Source organism: Apodemus sylvaticus, chromosome 18 (assembly GCF_947179515.1).
Source record: "Apodemus sylvaticus chromosome 18, mApoSyl1.1, whole genome shotgun sequence".
Taxonomy (NCBI): Eukaryota; Metazoa; Chordata; class Mammalia; order Rodentia; family Muridae; genus Apodemus; species Apodemus sylvaticus.
Window position 1 is genome coordinate 68,071,497 of NC_067489.1, and position 19,582 is coordinate 68,091,078.

Below are 19,582 nucleotides of genomic sequence, written 5' to 3' on the forward strand. Positions count from 1 at the left end.
AAGTTGAACATTCCCTCAGAGCTCCTTTGCAATATGTTTTTCAATGGGAACAGGCATCCCTAATCCCAAATCTACCATTTTACTAGCATAATAGGAAATCCCAAGGTGGGATTATTCACTAAATGTATGAAACTGAATTGACACAAGGGGTGTTCTATTCACTCTAATTTCTTCAGGGAGAGAGGTTTGTGAATCTGACACAGATATACATATACAATTGCGTGTGTATATATGTGTGTGTGTGTGTGTGTGTGTGTGTGTGGGCAAAGACATGAATGTGCTAGAGAGCTGAAATGCCAGCATGCCAGACAAAGTGTTTTGATGTTTCCTGACTTTTCTTTTTTGTCTTAGAACATCGCCAGGCATGATAATGCCACTCTTCTTCCCCAAGAGCGGTTCCAACTGTTAAGTGCTCTTGGGCAGAACATTGAAATAAACAAGAATGTTTCATTGGCATTTTATATGAGCCTGAGCAAAAACTTCTATAAAATGGCAGCTGACCTTGATCAATGTGGACAAAAGGAAGCAGCCTTTGTGCTCTACCACAAGTACCTCACGTGAGAACCTGCAGTTTCTACTCCTTTTCTGGAACTCGTTTTTTTGCTCACTCTGCTGTTTTATTCAGGGTTTTCTTCTTTGTTGACAGCTATAGAACCTGAGGATGTTATCTTTTCATCAGATTTCTGGAACTGCCCACACAGACTTTTTCTTGTGATTCAAAGATATGAGGAACAAAGGTGGTGGTGTTATAAATAAGGAAATATAATGGCACACAAGGTCCAGCTCATAGTGGAAGAAAAGAGGGCTGAAAATCAGTGTGTATCTGAACTGATAGCTATTTTTGATTTTCAAATCTCCCCTGATGTAAAGAGTCACAGATTTGTCTCTGATGGGTGGCCACGCTTATTGAGTTCTATAGGAGAGAGGTAGGCATTCCTGTAGCTTCATAGTCACCAGAGGATTGTTGACTACCTAGCTTCAGTGTGGTTATCCATCCATAGGGATTTCTTCAAACTATTCATTGTATTGCATAAGAAGAGTGAAAAACAGATTGTAAAGCTGTCACCATGAAATAGTTCTTACAGCCTCAGTGACAAGGGTGCTTTGACTTTAGTAAGGGGAAGATGGAAAAGTCTCACCAATCCTAGTTGGCCTTAAATTTTGTGAAACAGAATATAAGGATATATATATATATCCTTATATATCCTTTAGAAGTTACTGGTATTTAATAAGGCACACCCTGAGATATATCTATATCTATATCTATATCTATATCTATATCTATATCTATATCTATATCTATATCTATATCTATATCTATATCTATATCTATATCTATATCTATATATATCTATATATCTATATATCTATATCTATATCTATATATATATCTATATATCTATATATCTATATATATATATATATATCAGGGTGTGCCATATATATATATATATATATATATATATATATATATATATATATATATATATATGTAGTATAGGGAGGGGTTTTCTGGACATGATTTCATTGATCTTCAGAAGACTGAATGTTTAGTAGGTACATCAATTACTGTTCCACAACTAGAGAGCTTAGATTTACAGATGAGTTGAGGTACCACAGATTGCATTCCCCTTGTTGTACAAATACTACAACAGGGTTTCTCTTGGTTTTCCACTGGTGGTTTCCTGTAAAATGAAGGCATTCTCTTGAGATCATAAAAAATCTACTCTCATTTCTTCCCTTCTCCAATAACAAATCTCTCTTACCAAAAAGTCACAAGTTCTCCCATACATCAGCTTCCCAGACTGAGTTTCTGGTCATATCCTCTTCTCAAGAAGAGTTTTTGACAAGGCAGTGAATCTTGAATCTTGGACAGACATAAGGGTTGAAGCAGTTTACTAGCATCTTTCAGTGCATCATGAGACTAGGTACCCAGCGAACATCACCACCTAGAACTGAGCACCCTCAGTATCTCCTCTCATTACCTAGTGATGTCTGAGGTAAGGTGGTACACTCCCAGGAAGCAATAAACAAAAGTGCTATGTCAGCAAAGATTAATAGTGGGAATGAAAGACTCAGACCACTGTGTTTATTTCCTAGTATGAAGTCCAGGAGTACAACCTGTTTCCTCAAGGATTGTGGGTCTATCTGGTGCCTCCTGGGTGTTGAAATGACCAACTGGCACTGTATCACTTTAACTATGCTTATTGACAACTAATGTTTGCTGAATGTGCCAGTATCATGGAAGAATTTTGATAGTTTTTCTCCAGTCTAAGTAATGGAAATTGATGTGGGATCTCAGGGTGTGCCTTATTAAATACCAGTAACTTCTAAAGCAGTGACTACAGAGTCCAAGATTCCTTAGGGACTCATTTAGACATTTTAATTTCTCTGCGCAGCTTAGTCTCTCTGCTCTATTCCTTTAGACTCTATGTGGAAAAGCTCCCGGCAGATAAAAAGTACAAAGAGATTCTGAAGATTTATAAAAAATCAAATATCCTCAAGGTAGGTTTTCATTCTCAATGTGGCTGACCAAAAATCTCCAAAGCAGAACACAGTTGCTCACCAAAAAGACACAGATGATGACACTAGAAGGAAGGGGGGGGCAACGCTGTTTCAGGAATTCTGTATAGAGGGGATGGCTGGGAATTGCGTTCAAGACATGCACGAGATACTGCTGCCCTTGCCATCTTCTTTTCTTTCTCTCTTTTCTGACATTAGCACTGTTCTAATTATACATTTTGGTTTTGTATTGCAGACAACAAAACAGATTTTTGTAAGGGCTGAGGAGCTAAAGAGAGACCTGATTAATGAATACACTGAAGAACATCTTGTTTACTTGACAGAAAAGGTCAGTGTGAGGAGAAGCATGGATATAGGAGGACTGTGTGACATCTACACAGTCTGATCCCAGGACTGTCTTGTGCAGTGTCTTTGAAGTGTGAGTCAATGACAGGGCTCCCTCTGTAATCCAATCAACACACATGAACATGCACACACACACACACACACACACATACACACACACACACACAATGTCATGGCATACTAAGAAGACTGAAACCTAACTTTATTATAAACAGGAAAAGAGTAAGGTAGAAGAATGGATTTTCCAAAACACCAGGGATACTGGCCCTAGGCTCAAATGTCAGACTTTAACGGAACTACACTTTGCTCATATCTGGGCTGAAAAGACGTTTCTTCCAAAATTTGAAGTAGTGGCCTAAATTCTTTTCCTTTCCTACAGAAGAAGAAGGAAGAAGAACTGTCCAAGAAGGCATCATTCTTGGAAAAAAAAAGGAAGACCAGAACAGGAATTTCAAAATGGGCTTCCTTTCCTTTTCTAAAACGGTATGGTTCTCAAGAAAAATAAGCAAGGTGGGAGGTGGGCGCTGGAGCACCAATTTCATCAAAGGAAGCTCAGCCTTATTCAGTAACAACTGGAACTTTCAGCCCAACAGTGGTGCCTTCAGCAAAGGAAGCCTGTGATGAAGCAGCTCAAACAACATCACCAGCTGCCAAGGAGGCTGCAGAAACTGGCACCTTAGAATGTCCAGGTGAGTCATCATCGTTTTCTTACTTGGACAAGCCTTGTGTAGAAGTTGTTCAAATTGCATCTGGGTCAGGAAAACAGGAGTGAGACTGAAGCTCACCAGTAAGGTAAGGCAGAGGTGCTGGACAGGTGCCTCAAGTCTGGAACACTGGGACCCACACGGAATCCTGAATCTCCTGCCATGTGCTCAGTCTTCTGCTTCCATGGATCTGCTGGCTATGCTGTGGTAACAGAACCTCATGAGATGAGTGCTGCTTTTATCTGTCTTGACAATCTGACTGTCTTGTCAGCATGTGGAGACAGAGCAATATTTCCATATGTATCTGTCAGATGTTGTTAAAAAATTTCTGAGCTTTCCCTCCAGTTTAGAGACCCCATGGGTCTCCCTCGTCCTTAAACATTGCAAGATTGTGGACAGATTGTGGTAGTCTGACCATGAGATAAGAAACTGTGTATATATTTGTGCTCTCTGCGTCCTCTTATGACCTGAAGGACTTATTCACAGCCTCACAGATCTAGCATAAATGCTCCATATGATTGAGCATAACCACAGCTGGCTTCTTCAAGATGGATTCTATAGAATAAGTGTAGTTTGACTCAATGCATGCCAGGATGTCACAGATTGTAAGTCATTTGTGTGAATCAAGGTCTAAGGCAACATTCAGGTGGACACAGGAAAATACAAGTCTAGACTTCAGAGCCTAAATGCCAAAAAATCTGGAGATATGAATGAAGAACCAAGGAGATGACTTTGTCCAATGAAGACTTTCACAGAGAAATTTTATATCAGCTCAGAGTCACATCCAAAAATATTGCTCCATCCACTTAAGCAGACAGTAAAGCCCATGGCCCCTTCTCTCAGACACCAGTAACCAGAGCTTGGAGTAAAACTCCCTGCCTATCATGAGGAGGGGGATGAAGAAAAGAATCTCAATGACTTTGCATTACTTTCCTAGGGTGATAGGCTTGAGTTCTCCTCAGGGATACCAGGCCCTGTCTCCTCATACTTTTCTCTCTTTTCCATTACAGTTGAGAAGGGCAGAGGCCTGCGCCAGGTGGTCCTCCCTCATGATTTGTGCGATAAATTCCTCACTGCAGCAGGAATGAACACCAAGAAAAAAATAGAGACATGTGGTGTTCTATGTGGAGCCCTGGTAAAGATATAAACACTTCTGATTTGAGCCTGTTGTTTTCCCCTTGACTTTACATGACTCTCAGGGAACATATCTAGGGTCTCTATCCATACACATCACCTTCCAAGAGGAACTATGGGTGACAAGGCTGGCCATCTTGTATTGGATGACTTTGTATTTGGTTGCTTTAGAGAGTCTTTTGAAATGAACAACGTGGTTCAATGCTATAGATAGAAATGTTCATTCTAGATGGGGGCTAGTGCCAGAAATTCCAGGCACTGGCAAACTGAGGCTGCAATCTTCTTGCAAGTTCAAATGAGCCTCAGCGTCAAAGTTCTATATTACCTACAGGTAAAAGAATGCAGACAGAAAGCAGAAATGCAGGTAGCCAGGCATAAGTCCCGGAAACAGACAAGTTGCCTAGTTGTAACCAGAAATCAATGGCTTTTAGGTCCTGGTCTGAGTAGCTACTCTGGTAAGCTTTTGAGCACTAGTTTCCTAGGCATCTCTGGACTCCTGAGCAATCCTACTGGCTGCTACTGGAAAGACTCTAAGCCCAGGAGGTGTCAAGCTGGACATCTACATTTCTACTCAACATCTGTTCCTTTTTAACTGTATCTCAGCAAAGCACAAGAGTAGCCAAGAATTTGAAACCACAAAGGGAGAAAGAAAAATGAGATTCATGCACTTTCTGGTCTGGGGCCTATTGTGTGTGAGAAAGAATGGGTCTGAGACCTCCAAGAGTTGTAACAAGTTGTTTTCTCCTGGCAGGTTGGGGAGGAGTATCACATCAGCCATATCCTCATTCCTGTCCAGGAAGGAGGCCCAGATTATTGCTGTGCAAAGCATGAGGAGGATCTCTTCTTTATTCAAGAAGGACTGGGACTTATTACATTAGGATGGATACATGTAAGCAAAAGGACCTCTGGTAATGAGGGTTCCTTTTCTGTTTCTTCGAAACAGCCTACCTAAAACTTGCTGTGCACAGAGTCAATTCATTCCAGATCATCGGCTCTTAGCATATATAATCAATAGTGTGCAGTTCAAATCAAAGGAGCATTTCCTGGCACTTTTACAGTTCTTTGTATTTTATGTTTACCAGGAGTAATTGTTCAAACTTTCAAATTCATGTTAATCTGCGTGGAGAATGGTAGCTTGCCAGGATATATGAGAAAATGTATATAGACCATATACCTAAAAGGTGTAGAAACTTAAGTAAGCCAAGAGTGTCTGTTCTAATGATTGTGGTTTTTATTTATGAAGAAGTACTTCCTTTGTGTACACTGAAATTATCTTACATGCAAGATTTTGAAGTGTTTGAACATCTCTGGACTTGTTTGGACTTTCAAGAAAACACATTTACTTGCCGAGAGAGTCCCTTGGATGATTCTGTTATTTTCAAAGACTGAAGTTCACAAAACTATTGAATTTATTCTAACAACGAATATAAGCCCCAAGAAGGAGCATTATTTGTGTTTTTTGTGAGATCAAAAACTTCTAGTCAGACCTTGGGAAGTGCTGATGCTCTTCATTCCAATTGTATACATTCTTCCTGCTGTGCCAAATTCAACAATATATTATGGCCAACTGATATTGGCCTTTTGTGGCTTGGGACTCAAAAGGGAAATCACACATAAAATGAGCACCAGGTCACATGAGACAAAGTGCACAATATACTTCAGGTGAGAAATATAGGACAGTGAGGGTTGCAGAGGAAGAGCTGTCACATGTAAAGTGACATGATGACTTGGGAGGAGGAGCCCAAAATATTTATGGGAGAGGGGATAGCATTGGAGAGAGATACACTGAGATCCTATATCAGTGAGCATTTCTGTTGGCTAGGATTTGCAGTTTGTTTTGGAAATGGATGCCTGATCTTCACATATATAACCAAAGAGAACCCTGGCATACCTTGTCTAGGATGGGATGTAAAAATAGAGAGTGATTTGGAGTAAAGAGAAAACTCTGGACTATTCTGAGCAAAAGAATGATGTAACCAACACCATACTCCAGAAGTTAAAATTAAGGAGTTGAAGGGCTCCTTGGGAAGGGAATGTCAGGTGTGGTTTGGGAGCTTATACCATGGAATGAGGATAAGAAGGTGATAGTCTTGTTTGTGTGTGTAGGAGGGATCAGGGTAATTCAGATACCCAGGCAATAGGGGTAGAGGCTGAGGAGTCAGACTGGGCAGGATTTCAATTGGGCTCATGGAGTTAGAAGTGCTCCTCTCATAAACATGAATAGGGTTGCAGAAGAGGACAGACCTTGACAGCAGGGTTCAGTTATACTGTTTGGAATTGAAGGCACATGTTAGATATTCCAACTGCATCAACATTGGGAGGATGTTGTGAGAAGCCTAGAGAGGGACCTGAGCCACATGCAGGTGGCTCATGAACCTGGTAAATAGGGAGAACTGGCTGCAAGAGAAACAATTCCCTGGCAGATTAGGTGAATGTCTAATGAGAAAAGCAGGGTGTATAGGGATGAAGAAGAAACAAGGGTGAAGGAGAACTGGATAGGATGTTCTCAGAAGCCGCATAACAGGGATGCAGGAAGAATGACTTCAGGATTTGACCTGCTGGAGTTCTGAGGATATTGACTTAATGCTTTCTAAGTCATGGTGGACAGAGATTGCAATGTTCAATAATGTCATAAAATCTGGGTGTACTGTCACACTCCTGGACTCCCAGCATTCGGGACAATAAGACTTATAGGTAGGGAATTTGGTGCCAACTTGAGTGAACTGTAATATTGTGCCTCAAAACAAGAAGTCACTTGATTAGGAATTGGTCAATGTGGAGTCTGTCATAACGGTCATACTGAAGCAGACATCTAGGACCTAGAATCTAGGGGAATTTGAAGTGAGAAAGCTGCTCTTAGGAAATGGGTTAGCAGATTACTGACATGTAGGACCTGAGAGATGGTTTGGACATGGTATCTTCTTGTTTGTTGTTTTCTTCAATTTTTCTTTGATTTCACTTTAGTTGTCAAAGGCTTGATGTTTTAAATTATAGCATAGCTGTGAGTATACATATGTAAAAAGAGTTGGGGTTGCAAATTGGTACAACCACTCTGGAAATCAGTTGGGCAGTTCCTCAGAAAACTGGGCACATCACTTCCGGAAGATTCTGCTATACCCTCTCCTGGGCATATACCCAGAGGATTCCCCACCATGTAATAAGGATACAAGCTCCACTATATTCATAGCAGCCCTATTTATAATAGCCAGAAACTGGAAAGAACCCAGGTATTCCTCAGCAGAAGAATGGATGCAAAAAATGTGGTATATACACAATGGAGTACTATTCAGCCATTAGAAACAATGAATTCATGAAATTCTTAGGCAAATGAATGGAGCTGGAGAACATCATACACTAAGTGAAGTAAGCCAGTCTCAAATGATCAATCATGGTATTCACTCACTAATAAGTGGATATTAACCTAGAAAACTGGAATACCAAAAACATAATCCACATGAAATGAGGTACAAAAAGAACGGAGGAGTGGCCCCTGGTTCTGGAAAGACTCAATGTAGCAGTATAGGGCAAAACCAGAGCAGGGAAGTGGGAAGGGGAGGGTGGGAGAACAGGGGGAGTGAAAGGGGCTTATGGGACTTCTGGGGAGTGGGGGTCCAGAAAAGGGAAAATCATTTGAAATGTAAATAAAAATATATTGAATAAAAAAGGAAAAAATAAGTTACAGCTTAGTTGTGAGTGTACATACATAAATAGCGTTGTTAAATGGCTCAAGGTGGAGGCATCTATATGCATAGACAACTTAGAAATGAAAATCTGCAAAAAGCCTGCTCCAAATTTCTCATTTCCTTCCTCTGAAATTGAAACCTCTCTTGATCTCACCATGTCTTCCTCCATTTTATGTATGAACCTCCTCAATTCTAGTAGTACTTCGCCTTCATTGGGCAGAAATGTAACTTTTTTAACTGGGTTGCAACCATTACTCTCTGTAAGATTACTATCTGTAAGTGGGGACTCATGCATGTATTTGTCTGATGGGTAGTTACATATGGTGACCCAGTGAGAATGGAAGGGAAGTAAAGGAAAGAGTATGATCGTGTGAGTAGTACAGTACCACATCAGAAGGAGTGTAGTAGATCCTCTTCACATAGGGAGAAATCCCATGGGTCTCAGAGGAAGGATTCAATGTCAACAGCTGCATTCCCAGAGAGATTGTTGAAGTAGTCATCAGAAAAAAATGATGAATTAATCAGTGTGCTGTTGACAGGAAGGAAGCAGAAATGGGTTAAACGTGAAAGACAAAACTTGAAATAGTTACTGTCTAGACATCAGGTTTATGTAGGCATGGATGATCAAAAGGAAGTGACACTATTAGAGGATATGGCCTTGTTGGAGTAGGATTCTCATTCTTGGAGGAAGTGTGTCACTTTGGGCATGAACTCTGAAACCCTTCTTCCTTCCTGTGAGATTTTATGTTCCTGTTTGCTTTTCAAACAAGATGTAGAACTCTCTGCTCATCTGGCACCATGTTTGCCAGGATGATGCCATGCTATCTGCTATGATGATAATGGACTGAAGTTCTGGACCTGTAAGGGAGCCCTGATTAAATAGTGTTCTATATAAGTCTTGCATTGGTCATGGTGCCCATTCACAAAATTGAAAACAAAGAGACAGTAAATGAGAAAACTTTTTTTTAGTTTATGATGTTTCATTATGCATGCTAAGCAGGCACTTGGCCATGCCCATAGCGCCTTTACTGTATTTTTCATTAGATATATTACTTATTTACATTTCAAATAATTTTCTCTTTCCTCAGTTTATTTTGAATTTTATAATTTGCAGGACAAGGCAGATGGTTCAATTTTCCTTTTCCACATGACAGATGTGGGTTTGCATGGAGAGATTTTGGAAATCACAGGAGAGAACAGATTGTTCCCTTCCCTGGTGGATCAAGCATAGCTGACTGGGCTAACTTACAATTCTTGACTTCTTTTGTCTTCTCAGACCCATCCAACCCAGACAGCCTTTTTGTCAAGTGTAGATCTACACACACATTTTGCATACCAAACGATGCTCCCTGAATCCATAGCTGTGGTGTGTGCTCCCAAGTATAAACAGTAAGTATGTGAGATTCAAGTCTGGAATTTAGAATTACAAAATTGTCAATGGCTCCAAACTATTTAAAAATTGTCTATGTACAGAATGTCTTAATTGATTGCTATGAAAGCCTTCCTTTAAGGTGCATATTCTAATGATCACCAGCCACTCTTAAAAGATAAGATGACACCACTGCTGGTTTTCTAAGACAACCTCTCAAGTAATTTACTCAAGAGGCAGAGATTGAAGAAATTCCACAGAAAACACTTTATAAGAGTTTTATGTCTTTTATTTCCCAATTCTGTGTTATTCTGAATTCTTCAGGAGAGGTAGTATTGGGCAAGCAATGAGTCATCCTGCTTTCTTTTATAATATTTTTGTACACTTGATGTGCTACAGGAATAAGATTGCTCTGGTTTTAGAATTTTGTCCCTTCTCCCTCAAATTTATTGGTTTAAACAGACCTAACTCATTGCTACATTGTTCTTCCTACATATTTCTACTGTTGACTTCCTCTGCCCACTTAGATTATCGTGCAAGAAAGGGATCCAGAGAGAGAGAGAGACAGAGATGCTTATATATGACAAAAGGAAGGAAAGTGAATAAATGAATGAATGAATGAATGAATGAATAAGAAAGTATAGATGGAAGATCAGGGGGAAAGACATCAAAGAAAAAAGAAAGGAGAAACAATAAGAAACTAGTGCATAATTAAAACTAGGACATGGATGTCAAGGTCTAGGAGGAGGACAGCGTGGACCATAATCAATTACAATAGGCAGACATACTCCGCAGTTACTAAAATAGAAGGGAAACACTGTGCAAAGAAGATGAGAAGAGAGATAGGAGGTTTTGAGAGAGATGAGACGGTAAAAGAGAAAGAGGGAGAGACATCTATGAAAAAAGACATCTAAGAAAAAAAGAGAAATGAGTAAAAGAAAACAAACAAAAGAAAATGGTAGAAAGAAAGGTAGAAAAGAGAGACAGAGGAAACTAGGACTTGGAGGCAAATGTGTGCAACTGTGTCTGCCTTTTCTCATTTCAGAATTGGAATTTTCACCCTGACACCTACTGGACTACAAGAAATATCCGATTGTCCACGGAGAGGGTTTCATGCCCACAGACAGGACACAGCTCTCTTCTGTGTATGTATCTTTGTACAAGTAATCAAGGGCGTGTTTTCAGCAGGACACAGTGCTGATTGGGTTCATCATTTTTTCCTTACCCTCCTGGCAGTTCATCTTCACCACCCTCTTCTTAACAATTCACAATAACCAAATATCTAGGATTCAGGTATCAGTGGATAGAAGTTTTCTCATATTTGAAATCTAGTCATTGACTGTCTCTGAGATGCTAGTCCTTTCTGTCCCTCAAACCTGATATCTGGGGTAACTAATAACATCAAGATAAGATTAAGGAAGCAAAACTTGAATGTACTTCAGGGTCAGAGTGTGAGAGCAGCATGCTTGAGGCTCTGAATTCCATCCCCAGTAACATGAGGAAAAGAACAAAGTATTACATACATTAGCTTATTTAATGCTTTATCAATGTCATTAACTAACTCGCAGTCAGTGATCTGAATGCAAATGAAAAATATGCAAGATAGGTTAATTATGCAAATTTTGACCAGTAATTTTGTCTGGAAGAGTATGGTTCTAACTCTCTAGGGAGGTAGTTTCTTCTCCCATTTTATTTTCTCTGGTCACACACTTAGTTTGATCAGATCTTTGTGTGTCAGATCAGCCCCAGATAGCAAGATTCTTTCACTTTATTGCATATCAGCCAGGGCTCTTCCATTGAGTTTAGATTCAAAGGAAATGTAGCAACATAGTGAAAGGACTAGAACCTGTCCCATAAAATATATAAGAACCAGAAATTCAGTCACAGAGATCCAAAGTAATCTAAGATCCTATATCAGACTGCTAATTCCAAGAGTCAGTCTGTCTTTCTGTCTCTGTCTCTCTGTGTATGTGTGCTTTATATGTGTCATAATACATGTGTATGTATATATGTATATATGTATATATATATATATATCATTATACTCTTGATTATAACAAACAATTAAGACCTAATAAAATTTAAGATTTTTTGTAAAACATGTATATTTCTATGTTTCTTTCTGTACCATCATTGTGTAGACTTGTGAAAGCAGATACCATTTTCAATTTAAGCCTGTTATCTGTGGGTTCAGTACCTGTAGTGCTGAGAAGAGTTTGTCAGATGCCCTAGATCTGGAGTCAGGTGATTGTGCAGTGCCTGCTTCTGTATAAGATCAGTGGATTCTGTTACACATTTTATCATCTCCATTGTTCCCAGTTGAGTACTCTCATGGTTCAAAAGCAGAGAACATTTTTCAGTCAGATGGGAGGAAGAAGATCCGAACAGATGTATTCTAAACTACATAGCTCTGTCTTGTAATATAACAATGTTAAGTATTGCAAAGTTGAAAGAGATTGCATGATTATAAAAAAGAAAAAGATGCCTAGAAATCTAATGCCAAGGTTCCAAGTTGTAACAACACTTTCTATTTCTGGCCAATGTAAAGCATACCGACAAAGCCAGCAGCAGGACAGCTATAGCAGGTGAATCATGAGTTTAAAGCTATCTGACACTATGTAGCCAAACTGAGTCAGACTGATTACTCCTCATGTTTTTGTATGCCATATTTAAGCATCCCTCAAAGACTATTAGATAACTTTTATCATCTGATTTATACAATGACTCCAATAATACACTGGACTTACTGATCCTTTTAATAAGGCAATATTTTGCAAGTGACTCTGGAAAATATGTGCCAAGATATATGGTGACACACTGACTCTGATCATGAGGAGAACTAGGGAGGAGTACTGGGTCCCAGACCCTTTCCCATAGCTGCCACCAACAAGATAATCTCACCTCTAAGATGACAATTATTGCTCTACAGTTAGCTTTTTACATTAGAGGATTGGGACAGGGCTATGCAGTGAGATTGCTTGTGTTTTAAACTTTAGGCCCTCTATTCAGTTCCCAGCATTTCCACTTCTGGAATCTGCCAAAGTGCTCCTTTCCTATAATACAGCACTGGAGAGCAGGTGTCAGGAGTTTAACACCAAGATTCTTCTGTGCTCTCTAGGATATATGGTGTAGACTAGATCACATGAGACTTTCCTTTGCTATAATATAAAGAGTATAAGTTGTTTCAAAATTGAAGCTTACCATGACTTATCCACATTTCCTTTTCTCCAATTGCAGGACTGCAGTCATGTCAACACCCGGAACATCATGGTGACTGTCACAGATTTGAGATGAGTCAAATCCCAAACACCTTCAGTTGTGAGTGTGTATGTGTGTGTGTGTGTATGTGTGTGTGTGTGTGTGTACGTGTGTGTATGCATGAGGACTTGTGCACATGTATGTTTCTCTCCCTCTGAGTGTTTTATACATATGAATGTGTTATATGCATGTATGTAGGATGGTATACATATCTGTTATGTTCAATGTGTTATACAAGTTGCTTCTATCTCTTGAATGTTTAATCTACATCATGTATGTGTACCAGTCTGGATGGTTATACTTGGTGGCCAAAAGAAAACGTATTTTTTCTATATGAGGTTTATTTAAAGTTAGGATAGTGTATTAGGAGTTCATAACAATTAGAAATTGATTTTGTTATAAAACATATTTATTAAGAGGTTAAGACAATATTTTTGGCCATGAACCATGAGCATATATTGTATATAAGGATTCAGTACACCCAAAACTGGTCTGCGTCATCTGTCACAGGGTAGATGTGGGACAGATTATAATTCCAAGACTCGCTAACCAACTGCAGAAGGGAATCCCCTCAAAGGTCCCAGACATCAGCCTACATTTTTCATCTACTCAGAATGTTGCTCTGAGAGAAATGGATTAATGAAGACTAAAGAGAATTTTCTGACTCAATAGAAACTTCGTTGCTTTTGGATTGACTTTAATCTGACATGAGTCGACCACCGGTATTCAGTTTCTAGTACAAACGGCATGATGTGATGTCTCCCTACATGAGATTACTATAGTCTGGTACTGCAACATCATGGAAAACTGAAAAAGATGTATTTTCCAGAAAATATCCTAGGGATGTGTGTTTCTGCTAGGCTCCCTGAAGAACCTTTGAGGATGCGGTTTCAGGCTTATACTATTAAAGTGCTGACTTTGTTCTGTGATGTTCACTTCATATTGAATCTTCAGTTCATCACAGATGTGAAAAGAACTTTGGTAACAAAGTGACCACCTCTCAAACCCTGGAAGACAAGAGAAGATGACTAAAGCCCTGTGCAATTTATCACATTTATAGAACATAAATAAGATGAGGAAGACTTTCTCCACTCCTCATACACCATGTCACCTGCTCCAGTTTGTCCAGTCCGACAACCAAGTTGTCCTGATGGATATACTACTGATTCAACAATCTTGCCACAAAACACAAGACAATACACCAGGGAAATCTGTCTGGCCTACACAGAGTAATGTGCTTGCCTGAACATGGTTCCTACAGCATGTGATTTCCCTGAATGCTTAATGACCTGATCAATGAGACTAGTACTTGCATCCACTTCACACAAAGATACTGTCCTCAACAAGAGATGGCAGGACAAACTCGCTGCTGGTGGCATGCTGGCAGAAAGAAGCTCACTATGACCTGTGGGTGGTCAACTATTCTATTCAATGCTTCTGACTTTGGCACTGTTCAGAAGTGAAGCTAATCACAACACATTGATTTTTCCCTCAAATTGCACAGAATCCAATTTAAAAAGAAAAATCTCTTCAACTATCATGTCTCCTTTAAATGTACATTTATTCTCTGTCTCTGTCTCTGTCTCTCTCTCTCTGTGTGTGTGTTTCTGTATATGTGTTTATTGTTTTGCTTCTAGAGAACATATGCTAGAGGTTCTCTCAAGTTCAGGAGCACTTGAAGGCATCAGGTATTTTCTACTACTATGTTAGATTCCATGATCAAACTCTGCTTGTCAGGCATGGTGCTAAGGTCCTTGTCCCTGGAAGCCAAGGGACATGTAACATTTAAAAACAAAAACAAAAACAAAAAACATAAAACCTGCTGTGTTCAATCAGGTGTGTTGCATGTCTTCCCTGTGGTGTCCCGTGGATGCTGGAAAAATTCTTCTCTCTCTACCCCTAAAGAAAAATGACTCATTATACCCAAAACACTTGATATTATTAGCTGTTCTTATAAAGCTGGACTAGGAGCTTCTTTAATATGTATGATAGCATGCTGTAAGGGCTTCACTTTTTAAAGGTATAGTGCAAGTAAACACAGTTGCTGGGTTTTTATGAGTGCAATGGCTTATCCTGTCCAGAACAGACGTTTTCAAAGTGCTCCTCCTCATCTTCCACCTTTTATACTGTTTATAGGTCATGTTATACCATGGCCTCTGAGTAGTTAGGTCTGGTGTGTATTTGTGTGATTTAAATGTCTCATTTGGGGTCAAACGCTTAACATTTGCTCTCAGCAACTCGAGGTAATTAAGGAAATAGGTATACATCTAAATAATCATCATCATCATCATAATAATGATGATGATGATGATAATGATGATAGTAATGATAAGGATAAAGAGAGTAGTACAAATACAAGTAATAATAATAAAAAAACCAATGAGAGTAAATTAGTCTATACATTGACAGATCCCCCTGCAAAAGTTGTTTCTCTGACCTTTGGGAAAAGTAGCACTAATCTATGAACATGAAGACATCCAGGAAGCAGTTTGTCCAAAAAGACAGCAGTATGTCTTTTCATGATCTGTTATGTACCAGAGTGTGGGTTTAGGACCAGATTAAAGATCTAGGTATGGATTTCATCTTGTCTAATGGCCAAAATTTTAACCAGACCATTTTGGTTACTGTTATAGCAAGACTGTCATGATTGAATCTGTAGGCATATCCTACCAAGCACGTTAGAATAATAGCAGATAAAATCCACTAGTAGTCAGAACATGACTTTTCTCCCATGTATAGCACCACACTTCACAGAGAATGCAAAGCAGCTGTCAGATGTCTACCAGACTCAATTCATTTCTCTATGTACTAAGACTGAACTGTGGTTTCTTCAACAGTAGGTTCTTACCATCTACTTCTGGTATGTAACAAAGAGAAATAGTACTAGCTTATATTGTTTCTGTAGCTTCAGGGTTCACTGAATAAAAGTACAAGGTGGGTTTCTCACTCCTGGGACTGAATTTTTTGATCACAATCATCAGTTGCTGAAACAAGCTGCAAGTGTTCACTGCAGAGGGTCCTCCCTTTAACTTAAGATTCATGGTCTCCAGCTTGGACATTGAAGCCTGTGGACAGGGTGATTCCTATTGGATCCTTAAGAGCAGCTAGGGTCTCACTAACCATTGCTATCTGAGAATAATGAACTCTCAATTATTTCCACAAGTCCGCACTCAGCAAATGCATCATATATAAAGGCCACACTGATAACTGTTCCATCACTACTGCACGAGGTTTTCTTACCACTGGTCCCTTTGCATGTCTGTGCCTCGATGAGGACAGAAAGTGAATCTATAAGTGTCCTTTTTGCAATGCTTACATTCCATTCCACATCTGTCCCAGACACACACTTTTTCTTCACTTCTATTAGATCCTTCCCTATTATTCTCACCTCTCCTTGCTTGTTGGTCTAAGTGAAGACACAGATTAGGTCTTTTCATATCACAGCTGGCCCTGTACACATAGACACAACCCAATCCCCAGACTGACTTGCTGCTAGCCAGTGCAGAGTTGTAAGTGAGGTGGTACTATAAGTACAGGACTAGGCTGAGGGGCCAGGTCATCACTTGTAAATGTTCCTAGATCAAAACATGAGGAGGACACAAAGCATTCTGATCTCCAATGCTCTGCAGAGTACAAATTAATTTATGGACAGTGCATGAGGCTCCAGACATGGCTCATTCCAAAAAAAAAATCATTCAATATGGATCCTATTTGAGCTCATCTTTCATATATTTGTTCATAAGTTCTCTACTCAATTCCTAATTTTCTTGGGTAACCTTGGCTCTAGTAATGAATTCATATACCTACATATAGACCAAAAATTCACATGCGCAAAGTCTTCTGAGAAACAAAATAAATAGAAATCCTTAAACGTAGAACTCTATAAGCATTTACCTGCTCAAGAGCCTGCCTGGATTCCCTCAGTCTTGATGCATGTACCTGGATGTCGGATGGGGGATCAGGCAGAGAACCCATGGGGAAGTAGAGAGTGTGGAGTTCTAGGGGAAGCTTAAAGTCCCTGAAAAACCCAAGACAGCAAGAGAAGGAGAACATGGAGCATTTTAACCAGTTGGGTAAGGACTTCCTACTCAGCCATTAGCTCTCCTTAATTTGAACCGGAGAAAGAATAATAGTATTTATGTTGTAGACTCTGAATGTGTTTTCTGGGGAGACCTTGTGGTGACAAGTTGAAGACCTGTTGGAGATATTGGAAGATAGGAAATCTTGCCAATTTTCCTATGGTTTAATCAGGTAAGTCACCCAGAAGACATCTCAAGTCCTGCTTCTTGGGATAGAGACAGAAATATACCAAGACATCTAGGTAGTTTGGTTTACATAGTTAGACCTGATCGAAAATAAAGCCAATTCTAGAGAGGAGAAGAGGAATGTGTTGATATTTTGGTGATTCTCCATCAACAAGCAAAGAACCTCTCAGGTGATTTCATTAACACACTTAAAGAGCAGTTAATCCTCCTTGCTGCTGACATTTTCCTGTTAGCATAGTAAGAGGCATTTGTAGTCTATGAGATGTCAGGTACAGTGACATTTCTGAATGACAATCATGCCTTTTTTGCAGTAGAATTTCCATATAAGGCAGGCTGGCCACATGATTTTCTTGCCTCAGCTTCAGTGAGGTTTGAGTGACAGGGATGTTGATGTTCTATTTAGGCCTGAGTTACTAATATAGCATGCTCAAGTTCTGGAGAACCAAACCTCACAAATCATCAATATAGGAACCAGAGGCTAAAAGATACTTCACAGTTAGGCAAAGGGACAGGTGACCATAAAGAAATACTCATTGCTCACAAGCTGTGTTGCCATGTCTCTTAGACAACTTACCTTTAATTGGTCAAGAGAGATTCTGAGGGAGCAGAGGGATGAAGTTCTCCACAGACTGACTGGAGCCAACTGAGGAGACAGAGATTCTAAGCTGAATGAAGTAAGTGGCATGCCTGTTGCTTTCTGTTGAGTGCCTCTCCCCTCTCTGCCTTGTGAGAGCACTATGCATCTACCTCCATCTGTGACACTGCTATCTTCATAGATGTACACGGCTGAAAGATTGGCCACCACACTGGTCATAGAGTTTGCATTCCAGGACCCTTAGCTATTTTATCCAGAGATATCTGAAAGAGAACATGATTGGACAGTGGTTGATGGAAGTCCAGGAAAGGAGGAAGCAGTGGATGCCACAGTTATCATGAACTAATGCACAAGTCCCGTATCTTGGCGGCTCAGGGCAGTTTCTCAAGTGTACAGTAGATTAAATGGCTATACAATTGTAAACAACCATTTTTCAGTATGTGTGTCTGCATGTGCCTCTCTGTCATGGGAGGTTTCTCCAATTGTGTGTGATACATGAGCATGTACAGAGATGAGGGTCTCCATGAGTGAGAGATTATGCTTGTAGATGTGAGCTTTCATACATGTGTACTTAGTTCTGTGTGGGCCTTCTCTGCCTCTATGCATACAGCACAAGCAATAAATCAAAGACTTTGTTCTCAGGGGCTCTATTGCTGCCCTGAGAGCCTGTTACCAAGGCTCAAAGGGTATGTGAGCAAGAGAGAGATGTGAGAAGGCTGGGCTACACTTGTTAGGCAGGAAGGTCAATTGTGTTTGGAAGAGGGATGGAAGCTTCTCTGGATTCCTCTATGTAGGAAACCATGAAACTGTCTATCAGTTTAATCATCCATACACCCAAGAAGCTGCATCACATACTGTTTTGCAGGTGTGTATTGTTGTGAGCATAGGTGAAAACAGGGCTTTTCACAGAGCAGCTTACAGCATAAATAAAACAGATTTCTGTATAGGTCAAAGGTGTAGGCATTTTGATGGGAGAGCTCATTTCAACTTACTTCAAGTTGTACAACAATCTACCTACCCATTTGGTTCTCACTGTTTACAGCTTTGTTCCCTATCTTCTGCTTCCATCAGTATCTTTTCATACTCCTGCATCTGCTTTTGTCCCCAGTCTGTCCCCTGCCCTAGTCAATCCCAGTAGTTTTGATCTTTCTATTGGCTGTCAGATATTTATAATTAGCAATTAGCAGTAAGACAGTGCCAGAATATCTCTTGGATTGCCATCAGGCAATGACATTCATGTTTTGAGCAAAGTCAGCAAAATTTAAATCAGCAAAATTTAAAATCTAAAGCACAGTGATGGTTCAGAAATGACAGTGTCAAACTCCTGCCATCACTTAGCTCTTTATCAGTACAGATTTAACAATTGAAAATACAGAGATTCACCTTCATATACAGCAAGGAATGTCACCTGAACAATGGGTGGATATGTGCACACAGCATGCAAATGTGGAGGTCAGAAGACAATTTCAGATGTTGCTTTATGTTACCTTCCACTTTCATGGTTGTGAGCCAGCTTATGAAGTACTAAAAAGTACTTCAGTCGGGTCTTCTGAAAGAGTAGTGCATGGTCTTAATCACTAAAGCATCTATCTAACCCTCACCTAAGATACTTCACATTTGTTTGTTTGTGTGTTGATATTGATCATAAAGGGATAAATGGTTGGAGGTCAGCAGATAATTTCAGGAAGGTGGTTTCTTTTAGATCT

The 19,582-nt window shown here is 39.7% G+C and overlaps 1 protein-coding gene across 1 annotated transcript in view; it reads left to right on the top strand.

The window, feature by feature from the left end:
- Window positions 1-13,052, top strand: part of LOC127668500 (STAM-binding protein-like) — a 174,341-nt gene extending 161,289 nt beyond the window's left edge. The window contains exons 4-8 of the mRNA XM_052162137.1: window positions 4,583-4,707; window positions 5,458-5,595; window positions 9,666-9,778; window positions 10,804-10,921; window positions 12,996-13,052. Coding sequence (XP_052018097.1) covers window positions 4,583-4,707; window positions 5,458-5,595; window positions 9,666-9,778; window positions 10,804-10,921; window positions 12,996-13,052 — 551 coding nt within the window. The remainder of the gene's footprint in view (window positions 1-4,582; window positions 4,708-5,457; window positions 5,596-9,665; window positions 9,779-10,803; window positions 10,922-12,995) is intronic.
- The last annotated feature ends 6,530 nt before the right edge of the window (window positions 13,053-19,582 follow it).